Source organism: Fusarium odoratissimum (assembly GCF_000260195.1).
Source record: "Fusarium odoratissimum NRRL 54006 unplaced genomic scaffold supercont1.77, whole genome shotgun sequence".
NCBI lineage: Eukaryota > Fungi > Ascomycota > Sordariomycetes > Hypocreales > Nectriaceae > Fusarium > Fusarium odoratissimum.
The window spans coordinates 435-16,817 of NW_022158746.1; the positions used below are offsets into that span (position 1 = coordinate 435).

Genomic DNA, 16,383 nt, shown 5'->3' on the forward strand with positions numbered 1-16,383 from the left:
CGAGATAAAAACATCCAAGCTATCGATCTAAGAATTAGCTGAAACTGTCAACATATCGACGTGGCCATTATAGAAACGAGGGCCGCGGAACATTGCTGACAGATTACCGCGCGGCACGATGGTGCGATGTCAGCCCCATCAGTAGCATTCAACTAAGATCTGAGGTCATCTGGACTATTAGCCGCGCGGGAATGTATAAGCTGATGCTTCAACACAGGAATGATTGGCGATATGTAATTGCTTATTCGTCTAACGTGATTGCAACTGTCAGCACATTATGGAGAAATGCCTAAATACAATGCGTGTTAAATATGTGGCGTGGGTACCAGTCCTCGCGCTCAATACAGGTCCATCAATATTGTCTGCAATGTTTCTTAGTGCCCTCCTGAGTTTCTTGGCTAACGCCTTTCACTTCATGACTTGCGAAATCTTTCTTGAACCGTCACATAACTCAAAGACCATGTCTCAAAAACCAAAACACATCGTCACAATAGGCGGTTCTTTCGCTTCTGTCAGGACAGCCCACAAATTCCTTCAGGGGATGCAAAACAAAAATGCGGGATCTTACAAAGTGACAATGATTTCTCGCGATTCGCACTTCTTCTGGAATCTTGCTATGCCCCGCGCCATTATCCCAGGAACCATCCCCGATGATAATCTCTTCCAAGCCATTGCGCCTGGGTTTACCAAATACGGCGACAAGTTTGAGTTGATCGTTGGTACAGCTACTGGCATTGATATCAATAATAAACAGGTCAAGGTTTATAAAGCAGGGCAGGAGACTTTTATCAGCTATGATTATCTCCTTATTGGTACAGGATCTTCGACTAAAGCTGAGTCGCCATTTAAGTCCAGGGGATCAACTGATGCGACGAGGGACTACGTTCATGCGTATCAAAAGGGTGTTGGAGAAGCCCATTCCATTATCGTTGCTGGTGCAGGGCCGACTGGTGTAGAGGTTGCAGGCGAGTTAGCGGACTACTATGGCAATAAGAAGGACATTACTTTGGTAAGCAAAACTTCCCACCATCTAGTCAAGGTCAGGCCAATACTGACGACGAATTTGGATCAATGCCGGCCCAACTGTCCTCGATAATCGCCCCGACAGCGTCTCCAAGTCCGCACATAGTCAACTCGAGAAGCTCGGCGTCAAGATCAGACTCAACACCAAAGTCAATGAGTCTATCACTCTTCCCAACGGCAAGCAAGAAGTTACCTTCTCAAGTGGAGAAAAAGTAGTTACAGATCTCGTCATTCCAACATTTGGAGTAGTTCCCAACTCATCCTTCGTCCCACCTGATCTTCTCGACGCGCACGGATACATCAAGGTTGATCAGTATCTCGCCATCGAAGGTCGACAGGATGTTTTTGCAATTGGCGACGTGTCTAATGTCGAAGCACCGCAGTTTTGGTTCGTGAACACGCAGGCTGGTCATATGGCCAAGAATTTGGTGCACATAATGATCGGAAAGCCTATGATTCCGTACAAAGCTTCGACAACTGGTAAGTCATCTCCTGGTATCTGATAAAAAGCAATGCTAACTTTCACAGCAATGGGAGGAATGCAGATCGGCAAGTCAGGCGTAGGTCATTATGGAAATTGGCGCATCCCAGGTTTTATGGTACATGCGATTCGAAAGACGCTGTTTGTTGAACAATTGCCCAAGATGATTGACAATGGCAATTAATGCCCCCTTTAACATTTTATTTGCCTTTGCATCGATTGAGGTTGGATGTCTTGGAATGACGTGGAAGCCTGAGTTAGCGTCCACCAGGCTAATCTCAGCAATGTCACTGGCCCTGATTTCTTATCTTAGCTTCGAAGCTTAGCATCCAGGTTCCACCAAATTCCCTGTACGTCATCGATCATCCCAACCGTGTTCCTTTAAATAAAACAGGCCGAGACTGCAACCTCGTGAATCTTTTCCCTAACTAATAATTTCTCCATTACTGATTTTCGCGATGCATCACAGTCTGCGTGCCATTGCGGCTGCAGCTTTACCTGCAATTGCTGTCGCGTCTGTCATTCAGCAGCCAATTGATAGCTTTGATCATACCCAAGGCTACCAATTCGATCCTCTTCTCCACCTCCCGGGAATATCGCCTTATTTCGATGCCGTAGGCTTTGGATTGTCGCATGCTGCACCTGAGGGATGCACGGTTACAGCTGCTTCGTATCTCATCCGACACGCTGCGATTTATGCCAATGACGCCGAGTATGAGGATTACATCAAGCCTTTCCTGTACAAGCTCGAAAAGCATCGCGGTGACTTTTCAGGACCACTTGAATTTTTGAACAAATGGTACTCACCAATTGAAGAGAATCATCTCGAAGATGTCACGCCTTCAGGCAAGGTTGACGCGAAGAAAGTTGGCCACCACCTTGTGAAGCGCTATCGACACCTAGCGTCATCGGTAAAGCGCGTCATCGCCGATACGAAAGACAGAACCTACGACACTGCCAAGGCATTTTTACAAGCTTTCCCCGAAGACGGCAGCATCGAAATTACGCGTTTCGATAAGAAGGAATTGAATAACGGCACACGCGCTCTTCTTCCTCACAAGGCCTGCTCGAAATTCTCCAAAACGCCTGGTACGGAACAGCAGCAGAAGTTTGTCAAAAACTACGCAAGTGGCGTTGCGAAACGCTTACGCCCGTATACACCTGACGACTACGAACTCGCCCCCTACGATGTTTTCGCACTTCAATCAATTTGTGGCTACGAATCTGCAATTCGAGGAAAGAAATCTCCAATTTGCGGATTGTTTTCTGACGCGGAGTGGCTTTCGTACGAATATGCCTGGGATATGAAATATGCTCACATGGTTGGGCCTTTCAATCCCCTGTCGAATTACTTGGGTTTTCCATGGTTGCATTCACAGTCTAAGCTATTCAGCAAAATCGACGAAAACTCTGAATTGATTGGTGATGAATCATCAGGATGGCCTAAGGAACAACGGCTATTTTTCTACTTCACTCATCGCGAAGTCCCTCCATTCGTTGCTACAGCGCTCGGAATCTTCAACTCATCTTCCCGCGAAGGATACGACGAGTTTCCCACTACGCACGTCAACCATGTCCGAGCTTGGAAAATGTCTGATTTAATTCCATTCTTAGGCCATGTTGGCATGGAAAAGATGACGTGTGAGAGACCAGTTGCTAAAGACGGCACATCTGAGAAAGAGGAGTTTATCAGATTTATTGCCAACACTGCGCCTCGACCCTTGCCTTTGTGTCAGAACGGACCCGGGGCCAGTTGTCCATTTGAGGAGTTTAAAAAGATTGTTAGCGCGGGTATGGAGAAATATGGGGATTTTGATGGTATTTGTGAGAATAAGCAAGAGAAGGATGATGAGTTGTAATGCGACAGCACTGCGGCAAAACAGAACAGATTGTACAATACTAATAATTTCCGTTGGTTCGTTGTCTCTTATCATCTTATGTGAAAGTAACCTTGATAACCCGTATCCAGTTGTTGTTGGTGAAACCGATCGTCAACGTCTCGCCTGACTCATCCAGATGCGGGTACGCTATTCCAGCATACACCAGACCTCCATCGATGGGCTCGTCCTTGTAAATCTCTTTGCCTTCCGTCCAGGGACCTTCAGGGCTCGGAGCAGTCTTCAAAAAGACAGCACCAGCTGTTGCAAGTCTGTCAGCAATGCATTCGCCACCATATAGGAGCGTACTTACAAAGATCAAGGTGAACGTAGAAATACGTCTGGAAGTGATTATTATACACAATCTGACCTTGTCCAACACCCCACATAACAGCTGTCTCACAATTGAACGTAGTGAGAACTTCGCTCTTCCATCCTTCTTGTCTACCCCACCAGTACTCATACTTATCAAGGTCGAAGGCATCTTTTGCGGGTACGCGAGCCATGTAGATGTACAGCTTATCAGGAAAGTCGGTGATTGGGTTTGGCGGATTTCCGAGGATGTAGATGTATTCGCTGTTGACGTCCCGATACGTTGCGACGTCGCCGTACTTGGGTACCTCATCACCATTCCACCAGATGCCATTCTCGCCGTAGCGATCGGTAATATGGGGGACGTCATCGATGAGCTCAACTTTAGCAACACCAGCGCCCTTATAATGCTCATCGTCATTCTAAAGAGCTTTAGGTCAACAAAATATCGTGTAGGGATAGGTACAACTTACAACGAGATAATAAAGAGCACCAGTCGCAGTATCAGGGTCAACCTCCACGATGCCCGTCCCTCCAAAGCCAAAGGTATTGGTCTCACCCCACTCCTCGTTGAATGGCATAAATTGCTTCTGGTGAGGAACCGGCTCATCATCATTGAGATGTAGGTCTTCCACAACAAGAGGATCATCCGTCAGAGCAGAAACAGCATTTCTGACCATACCATGAAATCCCTCATTATCGTCTTCAGGATCAGTGATACCTGAATCACACCATAGTACATCGCCATAGACAGCGTACCATTTTCCTCCAAGTTGACCTGTGAACCCTAAATCGCGACGGCTGGCGGTGTTGCTAGACTTTTGGGTGCCAAGAAACTCAACCTGAATGTCGCCGATCGGGTTCTCACCCTCTGGTTGAGTATTATCGACAGTCATTATAGCAAAATATTGTTTATACAGGATATTTGCTAGTATAAAGAACAAAAGTGTTTGACAGTAACGATCTTTTATCTTGACGTGTCTCTTCATGGTAAACTTGGCATTGCCATCTCCAAAGAGGGGTCTAACCGTTGCCGAGGCTCATGTGCAAATGCCAATGCATGATCGGCACGGAGTATCCGATGAAAACCTGTCTTGAGGTGTTGCAGGATTGAGGCGCATATAAATGCCAAGTTTCTATGATCTTCAATTGAGCTTAGGGTAGATAGTATAGTGCTCAAGGTGAAGCTCCGATAAGATAGGCGAGGTGAGTTTTTGGTTTTTGGCTTTGACGATGACGAAACGGCCCGGCAGCCGGAAGTGGCGCCGCGGCCCGCTAAAACAAGCCTCCGGCGTTATTTAAGGAACCATAGAAAATAACGGTTTTAATGGAGTTTTTTGTTATCTGATGAACTATGTCGTACATGCATATGCAACGGTGTTTCTGACTGTAGTCTTTTATGAAAGCTAACTCGTTGATACCGTTCGAAGTGTATCACTGGGCCTCTTGAATGCCACTCGGTGGCAAAAATGGATCGTTTCTTTCAAAAATCCACTTCAACAGCGATGAGACCCAATTATCCAATTACTTTTATGTAATTCTGGATGAGAATTGTCCCGGCTCGGCGGTACTCGGCGATGAAGAGATTTCGATCTGAATCGTCAACAAGTAAAGCTGTCACGATCACCAATTGAATTTTTCAAAGAAAGGGTCTTCGTGTCATGAAACCTGGGGTAGTGCAGCTGCACAGTCTACCATCAGCGGCAACACTACAGGGCTGATCTTCCTGCATTCAAGACGATGAAAACTCTCTTACTGCAGGTACAAGATTGCCGATGGGTCCTCACGGAAACTAGTTCTCATTATCCCCATCAATAGCCCCCTTTAGTATGGTTTCAATGGTGATCGAGCCAGGGAGAGGGATGAGTTAATCGAGCACGCAATCGCACGCAATATTCATAGAGACATATAATAGAATTGATGAATCGCCTATTGTGTAATCTTCAAGTCTTTTCTCACTTCTTGCCCGTTGGCTGCTTCTCAAAATGGCCTCCTCACACGATGGCTCCGTCATCAACCACCCAACCGCCTCCCCCACAAAACCATCATTCTTCCGCTCAATCCCCTTCCAGATTGCTATAGCATGCGGAGTTTCATTCACTGCTCCCGGCATGTGGGACGCCCTCGGTGGCCTTGGCGCCGGAGGAGCAGCTGAACCATACGCCGTGTCAGCCGCTAACGCGCTTGTCTACGGATTATTCGCGGCTGTTTGTATAGCAGCTGGTGCGATCAACAACAGAATTGGTTTACGGTATGGTCTGGCCCTAGGAGCTATTGGATATCCGATTTATGGCGCTGGTCTTTATACGAATAATGTTGCGCCAAAGACGTGGTTTTTGCTTTTTGGAAGTGCGCTCTGTGGTATTTCGGCGGGTTTCTTTTGGGCGGCTGAGGCAGCCATTATTATTGGATATCCTAGTCCCAAGGATCGTGCATTTTATCTTGGTAAGTTATGAGATTGGATATGGAATTATTTAGCATGAACTAACAAGGAATAGCCATTTGGCAAACTGCCAAGGCAGCCGGCCCCATTGTCGGAGGCGCCATTAATCTCGGTCTCAACGCGCAAACTTCATCAAAAGGATCCGTCAGCTCAGCGACTTATATCGTCTTCATTGTCATAATGTGTCTCGGTCTACCCATCGCTTTACTCCTGAGCCCTGCGGAGAAGGTTCAGCGAAAAGACCGCACGCTCGTCGTCGTTCATAAGCAACCCTCTTGGTTGGCCGAGTTCAAGGCTGTTCTGTCGCTCCTTGTCACCAAACGCATGCTTCTGTTGATCCCTGCTTTCTTCATCAGTTACTTTTACAATGGCTTTATGAGCACTTGGTTGACAACCTACTTCACCGTTCGAGCTCGCGCCTTTTCATCGTTCTTCACCAACTTCTCCGGAATTATCAGCTCATTCCTGATTGCTGGTTTGTTGGATCGCCAATCCATCTTTATCAAGACTCGCGCTAGAATTGCGTTCGCTTCGATCATCTTCATTCTCATCGGTACATGGATCTGGGCTTCCATTCTCCAGAAGCAATTCTACGACGCTGAGGAGCCGCCTGTTTTTGATTGGTTCAAGGGCGGTTTCGGCAAGGCTTATACCCTCATCTTCTTCTGGCAATTTGGAGGTCAAGCTTTCCAGCAGTTCTTGTATTGGCTTGTCGGACAGTACACGACTGATATCTCCTCTTTGTCCTATCACTGCGGTATTCTCCGAGGATTTGAGGCTTTGGGCCAAACCGTCGCCTGGGCGTAAGTGCCACTTTACATACCTACTTATTATGAACAAACGCTAACGATAAACAGTATGCAGTCTGAAGGCAACGCCAACCACTTTGTCAGTATTGGTCTTAACTTTGGAATCACTATTCTGTGTATCGTACCGACATGGATTGTGTTATCTGGACTAGAGCACAGCCACGAGATCACGGTCACAGCTGGTGAGGTGTCTTCAACAAAAGACCAAGATCCCGATGCCAAAGCATAAGTTTTAACATAATATTCTATAATAATAATAATATCTTTCAACAAGAAAAAAAATTAAATCAGCTCCCACTACGCTAGTGATACAAAGAAGCAGGTCTCGGCCTAGGACTTGTACCCGACCTCGGTCTCGTCACAGCAAGTGGCGGCGGTGATATAGGCATTGACGTAGATCTTCCAACACCTTGCACAGAAGCATCGCTGCCTATAAAACTCCCAGGTCTTGACCTTACAGGACTCAACTCATCATCTTGGTGTTGATCTCTCTCAATTTCAACAGCAGATACACGCACATTTCGAAACTCTTCCCCTGGTATCATCGGTAGATCAACACGATCTGGTCTTTTGACTTTAGGCTCGGTGATGAAGTCATGCGCTGGGGTACCAATCATCTCGCCGAATCTGAAGAATGCATTCTCTATTTTCTGTCTGTAGGGGTTGCGGGGGGGTTGGTTGTGCTCTTCGTAAACTGAGGGGTCTCGAAGTCGGGAGGAGATTGAAGACCGTGGTTGAGTTGGATCGAGGTGCGGTGAGAGTTGGTTATTCGTACGAGTATCGGTGTTTGTGACAGTTAATGTGATATGATGGCTATTCAGTGAAGAAATACTCTCTTGGTGAGAGACTTGGCTTATGTCATCGTTAAAGTGACAATGAGAACAATTGCAATGATGCGACGGATATGGTTCGCCTGCTTGATCGGCGTGTCTTGCTAGAAGGAGATAAAGCGAACCGACCATAGCCATCGCAGTACCGGTAATAGGGGCCCATTGGCCTTGAAGAAACCAAATATTAGTTGAATTCAAATAGTACTGGGGTATGCTTACCGATATTGGCCATTGGCTCAGTCTGGTAGTTAACTTGAGGGCTGAAAAAGTTAATCTCGCCCACAATAAGTATAGCCAAGCCAGCGCCACCAAAAACGGGGATTGCTAGGATACGAAGGAAGAAGCCAATAGTATCGTTGACTTTCTTCATAACGCCCTTGTTAGCACTTTCATCATCCTCACTTGCCGCGTCGTCGTTCTGTTTTCCGAATCTTCGGCGCCAATTGATTTCAAGCACTCTATCCCACATGGAAATGAGACATAGAACAGCGTGTACGCAACATGCTGCAGCGAGTAAAGTCGCGGTACCGAATGTGAGGGTATGCGGTGCTGGTATGACATAGATGTTGTTCGCGGATCCGCCTCGCATTGGAGATGATGGCCCGTTTTGCGTGGAACAGGTCAGGTTACAGTTGTTTCCTTCGATGTAGTGAAACTTTGATGCGTTTGGTGATACCGGGTTGCCTGATGCGTCGGTTAAACAGGAGTGAGTTTCGATGCGATAAAACTCAATCGTCATACTCAAAAGACCTAATATTCAGTTAGACACTGGGCCAGACTTCATTTGATACAACTTACCGATCAATAGCAGAAATGTCCACAGAAAAATGGTATTTCGACCGGGATCATTGAAGTACGTCTTCGACAGCATGACCGTCACCGGCGCTGCCAGAATACCAATCGCGCAGAGCTGAAAAGCACCATAAATATCCATGTCGACCGCATCTGTGCCAATCAGTTCGAGGACTTCTCGATTTTGGGCTTATTGCTCACCAGGATTGTGCATTGCCGTCAAAACTATACCGTGAATAGCGGCAACAGCTGGCAGCACCAACGCAGCGGCCAAACAAGGATTCACGAGCCATTCTTCCCTCCTCGCGACAAGACATGCAGCAATGAGAACGTAGTATCTAGAAATTATTAGCTTTGCGTCAATCGACCAGCAATTATACTCACAGAACTCGAGTACCAGTGCCATATTGACCAGAAACAGGCCATGCGCAAATAACCTGCAGCGCATCACCAGTCTCATTCGCTGCCCGCGAAAAAAGCACACTATTTGCTATTGTCTCAGCCGCATCGGTGGCAGAAAGCGCAGGCATATCGACATTCTGTCTTGGCAGGGTTGAATCCGGGGGGGAGAAAAAAAGCCAAGTCAGCCCAAAATGTGGGGGAATAACAAGATCTTAGCAGAAGCTTCTTTTTTAATACCCGCAAGTTCAGGGACGAGTCTTTACCAAAAACGTCACTGGGTGGTCATAAATGGCCAGAGCGTTAGCAGGCTTCTACTTTCGAGTGGTAGACATTCAGCTGACATCTTGGCACAGCCACAAAATTCACTCGAGCCGGGCGAGGACTGGGCGCAAGAGTAGTCTCTACTAAGCATAGCTCGGGTTGCATACTGCGTTGCGTTAGGCATCAACAACTGTACCCTGTCACCAGAAAGAACAACGAAACCTTCTAGAAGACTTTTTTCTCTCTCTCCCTTCTTTTTCTTCACATCAGCCCTGTTTTCTGTTTCAGCCAGAGATCGAAAGGGAGAAGGTCATCGAATAGAAGCTGCTGTCGGCCCTTTACCTCAAAACATGCTGACACTACGATATTCTTCTTCCTTTCAATTGGACCCTCAAGTTTCCTCCCCACTTTTAAATACGACCCCACATTCGTCGTCAGGTTTTCTCTGTATTTAACCTGAGAGTGCCACTTTTGACTTTAGAGGAAATCGAGTTGAATCCTCTCAGCCAAAATCATGGTCAAAGGCGTGGACACCAGCGAGATACGACAATGGCGCTCGATAGTAACGCTGATAGTCTTTGTACTTGCTAGTAAGACGACCCTTTCACAAGGATACAAAGCGTGCACTGACCGGGTTCTACAGATATTCTCGTACTATGGCCATTTCACATGCCCATTTACATACCAAAATCCCTCGTCAATCTGATATGCAGACTAGCAGTCAAACTGCGAGTTATACCCCCGAGCACACATCATGCGATTCTTCATGATAATCCAAGATGTTCGAAATATTTTGTCAAAGTCACTTTTCCCGTCAATTTCATCACTGCGCCCTTGATAGCGGATCTCTTTCTACTAGCTATTTCTGCGATAGGACGCCAAGAGGTTTACGATGGGACGATAGGCGCTGATAATATCCACCCGATCGATATTATGGTCTTCTTCATCACTTTGGCTTACATTGCTATTTCTATCGATGCATCGGGTATTATTCGATGGCTGGCCTTCAAGGTGTTGTCTTGGGGAGGAAAGGTTGGCCATCGATTATTCTTTTACCTTTATTCGTTCTTCTTCCTTCTCGGCAGCTTCATCGGCAATGATCCCATCATTTTATCTGGAACGGCATTCCTCGCGTACATGACGCGCGTATCGAGCAACATTACCAGTCCGCGAGCCTGGATCTTTACTCAATTCGCAGTCGCCAACATCGCCTCAGCAATTCTCGTTTCGTCAAACCCCACGAATCTCGTTCTCGCTGGAGCCTTCGACATCAAGTTCATCGTCTACACGGCCAACATGATAGTTCCCGTCGTCGTCACCGCCGTTGTTCTCTTCCCATTTCTGCTCTACGTCATTTTCGCTGACGAAAAGCTTATCCCTTCCAAGATTGAGATGCACAGCTTACCAGAAGAGGCTAGAGCCCAGCGGCCCGTGAACCCCAACATCCCCTACGTTCAGCACCAAGTTGAAGATGCCGAAAATGCAGGCGAGGGGATGACGCTGTCGCTCGCGTACATCATGAATCCTTTTCTTGACAAAAAGGGCGCGATGTTTGGTGCGCTAATCATGTCTGCGACTCTCATTACTGTTCTGGCTCTCAACGCTGCTAGTGCCGGGAGTGGAGAGCACCCTGTTTTCTGGGTGACTCTTCCAGCAGCGTTTGTCATGTTTTGCTGGGATCTTGGCTTTGGATGGTTACATCGCAAGGAGACGCGGCAAACGGCAGCTCATTATCGACGGGAGATGGAGCGTGCAAGAGCTGAACGCGCGCGATTTGCAGTGGAATATGCTGAGACTTCACAGGATAAGTCTGAACCTGATACCGAGACGGTACCTGGTCTTCCTGATCACCAGACCTCGGAAGATTATGGTCAGACTCATGGCATTTCTCTCACTCCGTTACAAACCACCAATGATCAGTCCAACTCACATTCCATCCCCAAGGTGATTTTATCAAACACCGCCGGGAACAGTCCTGTCATCATCTCGGGCTCTATGCCTCAATCACCCAACTCAGGTCCTTCATCACCAAGCGACCAAAACACACTGCACCCCGGAGCCTTGTCAACATTACCAAGTCCTCAAATGGAACCCGAGAAGCTCGAGGCTGGTCGACCCATGGCGACAGAACCAGAGGAAAGATCAACTCTTTTGTCCGAGGCTAGAAAAGGCTATGCATCGCTTGAGAGGGCTTACGAGTGGCTACAAGAGACTTTCCCGACAGTCATGGCCGTCATGGCTCATCTTCCGTTTGCACTAGTTCCATTTGCCTTCGCCATGTTTGTACTAGTCCAGGCACTAGTGAGCAAGGGATGGGTCAACGTCTTTGCCTATGGTTGGTATCATTGGTCAAAACGTACTGGCACAGTTGGAAGTATTGGAGGAATGGGCTTCCTTTCGTGTGTCTTGTCCAACGTAAGTCCCTTTCAAAAGTGATGATTCTGGGAAGACGCTGACAATCCATAGTTTTCCGGTACTAACATTGGCACCACTATCTTACTATCACGCATCATCCAAGCATGGAAAGAAATCAACTGTCACGACGACCAACTCATCAGCGATAGAACATACTGGGGCACGATCTACAGCATGGCCGTTGGAGTCAATTACGGAGCATTTAGTACCGCCTTCAGCGCATCACTAGCTGGTCTTCTCTGGAGAGATATCCTTGCTCGAAAGCACATTCATGTGAAGAGTCACGAATTCGCGCGGGTCAATTTCCCCATTATTGCGATTTCAATGGCTGTTGGCTGTCTCATATTGGTGGGAGAGGTGTACATCGTGAGGGATAACTCACCATACTCCTCATTTGAAAAGGCTTGCCCGAATAATTAATGAATGAAAGTTATAGATATAATCATTATAGAATGTATATAGCAACTCCGAACATACCCATGAAATAGACTATTTCTGTTGCTGATAAGCGATGGTTGAGCCGCTTTGACCCGACTCTGCCCACTATGATTTACGATCCTCGCGGAGGCGATACAACACCCAATCCAAGCTACGCAATCCACTGTCAGCGTCAATCCACAACGGCGCACTCCAACTCCTAGTCTCAGCGTTATGGGCCTTGAGAAGACTCATCAACTCAGTCGTGTTCTCATTCGCAGCATTCAGAATCTTATTCACCATCTTCTCATCATCCAAATCTGCTTCTTCAAAAGCCGGAAGCTTTTCGGGGAAGCAATATCTCTTGTACACCAGATCCAACGCTGTTCGGCCATATTGGTCAGGAATATTCGGATTTGCGCCGTACTCGAGAAGTCGTCTCACGACGAAGTAGTTGCCAGCTTCGGCAGCTACTGCTAGAGCTGTCATCTTATGTGGTCCCGCTGTGTTGTCGAGTTGTTCCTGGGAATTGTACTTCCGAATGAGTTCGACAATTATGATGCCAGTGACCTCGTTGTCTCCAGCGAATTCTCCGACATACTTGATAGTGAAGTGGAACAAGGAGAACGTCTCATCGCCGACTTTTACCATGAATCCATCAGAGCCATTACGATCTGGAAGACTGAGCAAGAACTTGACCCGATAGAGGGCATTTCTGGTACCAGTCGAGAGCATGTCTGACATTATACTCCTCTTCATCGACGTAGGGACACGGTCTCTATCCGCACCATTGTCGAATAGATACTGTGAAACAGTAAAATTTCCACTGTAAGTGGCAGCGTAGAAAGCGCTGAAAGGCTCAGGCGTGATCGGATCGACCGAAAGGCCCTTATCGAGAAGCGTCTTGGCGAAGTAGACGTCGTCTGTTTCTTTTGCAGCACGGTGCAGCGCGTTAAGACCATCAGCATCTACCGCATTGACATCTGCACCAGCATCGACAAGAGCCTTGAACATATCGCGATCGCCATGCGTAATGGCTAGAAACAAAGCAGAGCCTCCACTGGACATTCTGCCGAAGGTAGCGTTGATCTGATTCGCGAAGCCCAGCTCAAGACCTGAAACCATAAGATCTGCTGTACATTGATGGTACGCCGTGGCAAAGACTGCTGCCATCTTAACGTTGCTTCCAAGTTGCAAGACAGCATCAGTAGGTGCGCCGTTCTCAATCAGGGCTTTCATCGTCTTCTTTGTCTCCGATTCAAAATCGACTCCCAAAGTCAACAGGCGTTGCCAGCGCGGGGTTCCGGATATAACATGGAAAAGAGGCAAATACATCAGCTCACCTCCACCTACCATTGGTTTTGGTTTGCTGGCTTCTTTCTGGACTGTTGGCTCTTGGAGAAGCCGTTCGACCACTGGCGAGTAGCACAGTCCACATGCGAGTTCAAGTGGTGAGAGATGTGATCCCTCCCTCTCCTCTACCTCCATACAGAATGTTGGATCAGCGCCCAATTTGATAAGAGTATCCACAGCAGATAGTCTCTTCTGAGTGATAGCCCAGTGTAGAGGAGTTTGAACCATGAGTCCATCTTCGTTGACCTTTATTCCATATTGGGTGCGTGATATTGTACAAGCAGGGGAGTTTAGATCGGCGCCTTTGCTGACCAGAAGTTTTGCGATGATTTCATGGTCTTCGTCTTCAAAGGAGCAGAGCCAGTGAAGAGGTGTTATACCCCTTTCGTCCGCAATCTGTGCAGCACTGCCGCAGCCGGGGTGTTGTAATATCGTCTCCAGAACGTGCTTTCGACCAAGACGGGCAGCGAGGAGTAAAGGTGTTTCGTCATTCTGCAGCGCTAACTCGATCAAGCCATGGCTCTGGTCCAAGCAGGTGGCTGTGACATCGGGCTTGTCCATAACGATACTCCACAATAGCAGATCCCTGGAGTGAGAAAACTCGACTTCATTCAGGGATAAGGCTTCTAACATGGAAGACAAGTCTTCAGACACGCTAGCGTTAATGCCGAGATGAGTTAGTTCATCTAGCTGAACCTTCTGATTAACTTGTTGCCAGTCGGAAGGCCAGTCCTCTTTCAGCCTCTGGAGAGCAACTGGGTTCCCAGCTTGGGCTGAGTCAACAACCCAGGTGCGCAACGTCTCCTCGTCCGGAGTCTCTTGACCAGGAACGTGAGAGAATACAGATATGTAGAGAGTGCGAGCTTTTTCGGAACCAAGCTGTGCTGCTTGACGGATATAGTAAGCCGCCGACTTCAAGTCGTACTTAATTCCTATGTCATCCATGTAGGCACTAGCAAGGTTTATGGCGGCTTGCGCTCTTTCATTCTGATTAGTAGATGTCTCAAAGATAGTTTTTAGGCTATTGAAGAGGGCGACCCTGGCAGGCTTTGGAGACTTTTGCAGGATGTTTGAGCTTTTCTTAATCTTGATTGAATTAGTTCCGCTGTCAATTTCTTCGTTGGTATTGTAACATACATCAGGGATGAAGTCTTCGTCTTTGAAAAGCTGCATTGGTTCCACATTCGACTTGGAGGTAACTCTATCATGAATTAGCTTAGCGCCACAGATATGAGTTCAGGGGTTGAAAATAAGCTTTGAGCCAGATAATAAACTAGGATACGTACGCTGAGAACAATACGGTATTGAATGGCTCATTCAAAAGGCCAGCACAGTCCAAGATGAGTAAACAGGCATTCACAGCAGAAACAGGCTGAGCCTCACTGGTTTCGCTTGGATTAGCTTCCCTGGGTAAGAGTTGCGATATGGTAGGTAAGAGCTCTGATATCGTCTTCTCAAGCCTTGATTTTGAAATACCCTGAAGCGCAGCGATAAAAGGCGACTCATCTAGAATGAATGAGGAATAGTACCGCTCATGTGCTTTTGGCAAGAAGTGAGTCATCATATTACACATCTGCCATGGATCAATGTTTGCGGGAGTATCCTGAAGACCAAGCTCTTGTCTGAGATATGCAAAGACCAAAGTAGTGAGTCCCTTCAGAATCATTCTTTCTGATCTCTCTTCATCTGATGCAGGGATTTTGGCTCTGTACACGATGCTCTCGAAGGTAGGAAGCGCAGCTCTTAAAGCGCCGGCATCTGGAGCATCATGCCCATCCAGGCTATTGACCATAGATTTTGTGACTTCAAGATGATCGATAATTTTGGACATGCTTGAGAATCTCTTCTCTGGGGAGAACTGCAAGCACGTGAGAATGACTTTCGCCAGAGTCATAAGTGGATAGTTCTCTCTTCTTAGACGATGTAGGACATTGAAAGTAGCAAGGCTCGCTATCAGGTTGGACTTCTTAAGTTTCCAAACGTTCTCGAGCTTATCGCCGTCTGGTAAAGTACTGTGGTAAGCCACTCCATCGCCTAGAACCGTCAACAGTGTCAAGCCGAAAGAGTAAATATCTTGTTGACGAAGATACCGGCTGTTGAAATCTGCTGTCTTTGCCTCAGGTGCACGGTAGACCTCGGTACTTCCGATGAGCTGGCCACCTTGCATTGGCATCGCAAAGCCAAAGTCGCTGATTTTAACAATGGTCTTTTTGGTTGGATGCTTGAATACAAGTAGATTGGAGGGCTTGACATCTCCGTGGACAATCCCTGCTTCGTGAAGGCCTTCAAGCCCCCTGGCTGCGTCGATAGCAATGTCTAGCTTCTCATGGAGTGAATGCGCATAACCTGCTTCTTGGTATGACTTGAGATTTCCATACTCAGCATATTCAAGCACCAAAGCGGGAACAACCCTTATTCCCTCCTTGTTTCCGGTATCATGATACATGACAGCCAATAAGTCCACAATATTCTCATTTTTCTGGACGGGAGGGTGCCGCAAGATCTGTAATTCTAGGGCTATGTCGGCAAATGATACAGAACCATCATCTTGCGTCCGAGGATGTTTAACGGCGACATATTTCCGGCCTTTCAAGATCTCCGTACCCAGACCAATCGGAAAAGAAGACGCTTCGACTTTTCGAACATCGAATGAGCCACCACCAAGGGATACATCTTGAAATGTAGGGGCAGCATTCGATATCACAGGCTGCAGGCCTATAGTGTTATGACCTTTTGCGAAGGATACTGCTATAAATCCCGCAAAGTGAGGGCAGTGAATACCAGGAGATGGGACGGGGATAGGCGCTTCATGAGTGGATTCTTGGTTTTCTTGAGGCTGTTGCCGAAAGGTGAATGCTGAGGAAAACTCCATCTTGATTATACTACAGGATGAAAAACATGCAACATCTCATAAATCCCTCGAGCTGAGTATCATGATGCTGAGGTGACACATGACCTCAGCTTGCAG

General features: G+C 47.2%; 7 protein-coding genes across 8 annotated transcripts; 4 read left to right on the forward strand and 3 right to left on the reverse strand.

Moving 5' to 3' along the window:
- Window positions 1-460: 460 nt before the first annotated feature.
- FOIG_16334 (uncharacterized protein) lies at window positions 461-1,688 on the forward strand (the record flags this gene model as incomplete). The annotated part of the gene is made up of 3 exons (XM_031217771.1): window positions 461-1,009; window positions 1,119-1,503; window positions 1,552-1,688. The coding sequence occupies 3 exons, from the start codon at window positions 461-463 to the stop codon at window positions 1,686-1,688; spliced, it is 1,071 nt and encodes a 356-aa protein (XP_031052483.1).
- Window positions 1,689-1,872: 184 nt separating this feature from the next.
- FOIG_16335 (uncharacterized protein) lies at window positions 1,873-3,466 on the forward strand. Its single transcript, XM_031217772.1, has one exon. The coding sequence runs from the start codon at window positions 1,963-1,965 to the stop codon at window positions 3,361-3,363; it is 1,401 nt and encodes a 466-aa protein (XP_031052484.1). The 5' UTR covers window positions 1,873-1,962; the 3' UTR covers window positions 3,364-3,466.
- FOIG_16336 (uncharacterized protein) lies at window positions 3,186-4,918 on the reverse strand. The gene is made up of 3 exons (XM_031217773.1): window positions 4,167-4,918; window positions 3,695-4,115; window positions 3,186-3,642 (listed from the first exon to the last, which is right to left on the reverse strand). Exons 1-3 carry the CDS (start codon window positions 4,680-4,682, stop codon window positions 3,440-3,442), a joined length of 1,140 nt encoding a protein of 379 aa, XP_031052485.1. The 5' UTR covers window positions 4,683-4,918; the 3' UTR covers window positions 3,186-3,439.
- Window positions 4,919-5,649: 731 nt separating this feature from the next.
- FOIG_16337 (uncharacterized protein) lies at window positions 5,650-7,981 on the forward strand. Its single transcript, XM_031217774.1, has 3 exons — window positions 5,650-6,138; window positions 6,192-6,939; window positions 6,994-7,981. The coding sequence occupies exons 1-3, from the start codon at window positions 5,679-5,681 to the stop codon at window positions 7,172-7,174; spliced, it is 1,389 nt and encodes a 462-aa protein (XP_031052486.1). The 5' UTR covers window positions 5,650-5,678; the 3' UTR covers window positions 7,175-7,981.
- Window positions 7,176-9,202, reverse strand: FOIG_16338 (uncharacterized protein). 2 transcript variants are annotated; one of them, XM_031217775.1, is made up of 5 exons: window positions 8,952-9,202; window positions 8,769-8,905; window positions 8,574-8,720; window positions 7,995-8,525; window positions 7,176-7,942 (listed from the first exon to the last, which is right to left on the reverse strand). In XM_031217775.1, exons 1-5 carry the CDS (start codon window positions 9,095-9,097, stop codon window positions 7,248-7,250), a joined length of 1,656 nt encoding a protein of 551 aa, XP_031052487.1. In that variant the 5' UTR covers window positions 9,098-9,202; the 3' UTR covers window positions 7,176-7,247. The 2 variants fall into 2 exon arrangements, with proteins under 2 accessions (XP_031052487.1, XP_031052488.1); XM_031217776.1 differs by having other exon boundaries at window positions 7,205-7,942; window positions 8,574-8,905.
- A 283-nt stretch (window positions 9,203-9,485) lies between these two features.
- Window positions 9,486-12,154, forward strand: FOIG_16339 (uncharacterized protein). The gene is made up of 3 exons (XM_031217777.1): window positions 9,486-9,820; window positions 9,874-11,645; window positions 11,697-12,154. The coding sequence occupies exons 1-3, from the start codon at window positions 9,745-9,747 to the stop codon at window positions 12,063-12,065; spliced, it is 2,217 nt and encodes a 738-aa protein (XP_031052489.1). The 5' UTR covers window positions 9,486-9,744; the 3' UTR covers window positions 12,066-12,154.
- FOIG_16340 (serine/threonine protein kinase) lies at window positions 12,054-16,352 on the reverse strand. Its single transcript, XM_031217778.1, has 3 exons — window positions 14,702-16,352; window positions 14,553-14,616; window positions 12,054-14,501 (listed from the first exon to the last, which is right to left on the reverse strand). The coding sequence occupies exons 1-3, from the start codon at window positions 16,285-16,287 to the stop codon at window positions 12,189-12,191; spliced, it is 3,963 nt and encodes a 1,320-aa protein (XP_031052490.1). The 5' UTR covers window positions 16,288-16,352; the 3' UTR covers window positions 12,054-12,188.
- Between the last annotated feature and the right edge of the window lie 31 nt (window positions 16,353-16,383).

What these genes read in the sequence shown, in the direction of transcription:
- FOIG_16335 (XM_031217772.1), top strand. Translation starts at nt 1,963, where the DNA reads ATGCATCACAGTCTGCGTGCCATTGCGGCTGCAGCTTTACCTGCAATT.
- FOIG_16336 (XM_031217773.1), bottom strand. Translation starts at nt 4,682, where the DNA reads ATGAAGAGACACGTCAAGATAAAAGATCGTTACTGTCAAACACTTTTG. An exon ending in GTGCTCTTTATTATCTCGTT is followed by an intron (nt 4,116 to 4,166) that starts GTAAGTTGTACC and finishes AAAGCTCTTTAG; the next exon opens with AATGACGATGAGCATTATAA. An exon ending in CTACGTTCACCTTGATCTTT is followed by an intron (nt 3,643 to 3,694) that starts GTAAGTACGCTC and finishes GACTTGCAACAG; the next exon opens with CTGGTGCTGTCTTTTTGAAG.
- FOIG_16337 (XM_031217774.1), top strand. Translation starts at nt 5,679, where the DNA reads ATGGCCTCCTCACACGATGGCTCCGTCATCAACCACCCAACCGCCTCC. An exon ending in GGATCGTGCATTTTATCTTG is followed by an intron (nt 6,139 to 6,191) that starts GTAAGTTATGAG and finishes AACAAGGAATAG; the next exon opens with CCATTTGGCAAACTGCCAAG. An exon ending in GGCCAAACCGTCGCCTGGGC is followed by an intron (nt 6,940 to 6,993) that starts GTAAGTGCCACT and finishes AACGATAAACAG; the next exon opens with TATGCAGTCTGAAGGCAACG.
- FOIG_16338 (XM_031217775.1), bottom strand. Translation starts at nt 9,097, where the DNA reads ATGCCTGCGCTTTCTGCCACCGATGCGGCTGAGACAATAGCAAATAGT. An exon ending in GACGGCAATGCACAATCCTG is followed by an intron (nt 8,721 to 8,768) that starts GTGAGCAATAAG and finishes TGATTGGCACAG; the next exon opens with ATGCGGTCGACATGGATATT. An exon ending in TGAGCCAATGGCCAATATCG is followed by an intron (nt 7,943 to 7,994) that starts GTAAGCATACCC and finishes GGTTTCTTCAAG; the next exon opens with GCCAATGGGCCCCTATTACC.
- FOIG_16339 (XM_031217777.1), top strand. Translation starts at nt 9,745, where the DNA reads ATGGTCAAAGGCGTGGACACCAGCGAGATACGACAATGGCGCTCGATA. An exon ending in GATAGTCTTTGTACTTGCTA is followed by an intron (nt 9,821 to 9,873) that starts GTAAGACGACCC and finishes CGGGTTCTACAG; the next exon opens with ATATTCTCGTACTATGGCCA. An exon ending in TTTCGTGTGTCTTGTCCAAC is followed by an intron (nt 11,646 to 11,696) that starts GTAAGTCCCTTT and finishes GACAATCCATAG; the next exon opens with TTTTCCGGTACTAACATTGG.
- FOIG_16340 (XM_031217778.1), bottom strand. Translation starts at nt 16,287, where the DNA reads ATGGAGTTTTCCTCAGCATTCACCTTTCGGCAACAGCCTCAAGAAAAC. An exon ending in AATACCGTATTGTTCTCAGC is followed by an intron (nt 14,617 to 14,701) that starts GTACGTATCCTA and finishes AATTCATGATAG; the next exon opens with AGTTACCTCCAAGTCGAATG. An exon ending in ACGAAGACTTCATCCCTGAT is followed by an intron (nt 14,502 to 14,552) that starts GTATGTTACAAT and finishes AATTCAATCAAG; the next exon opens with ATTAAGAAAAGCTCAAACAT.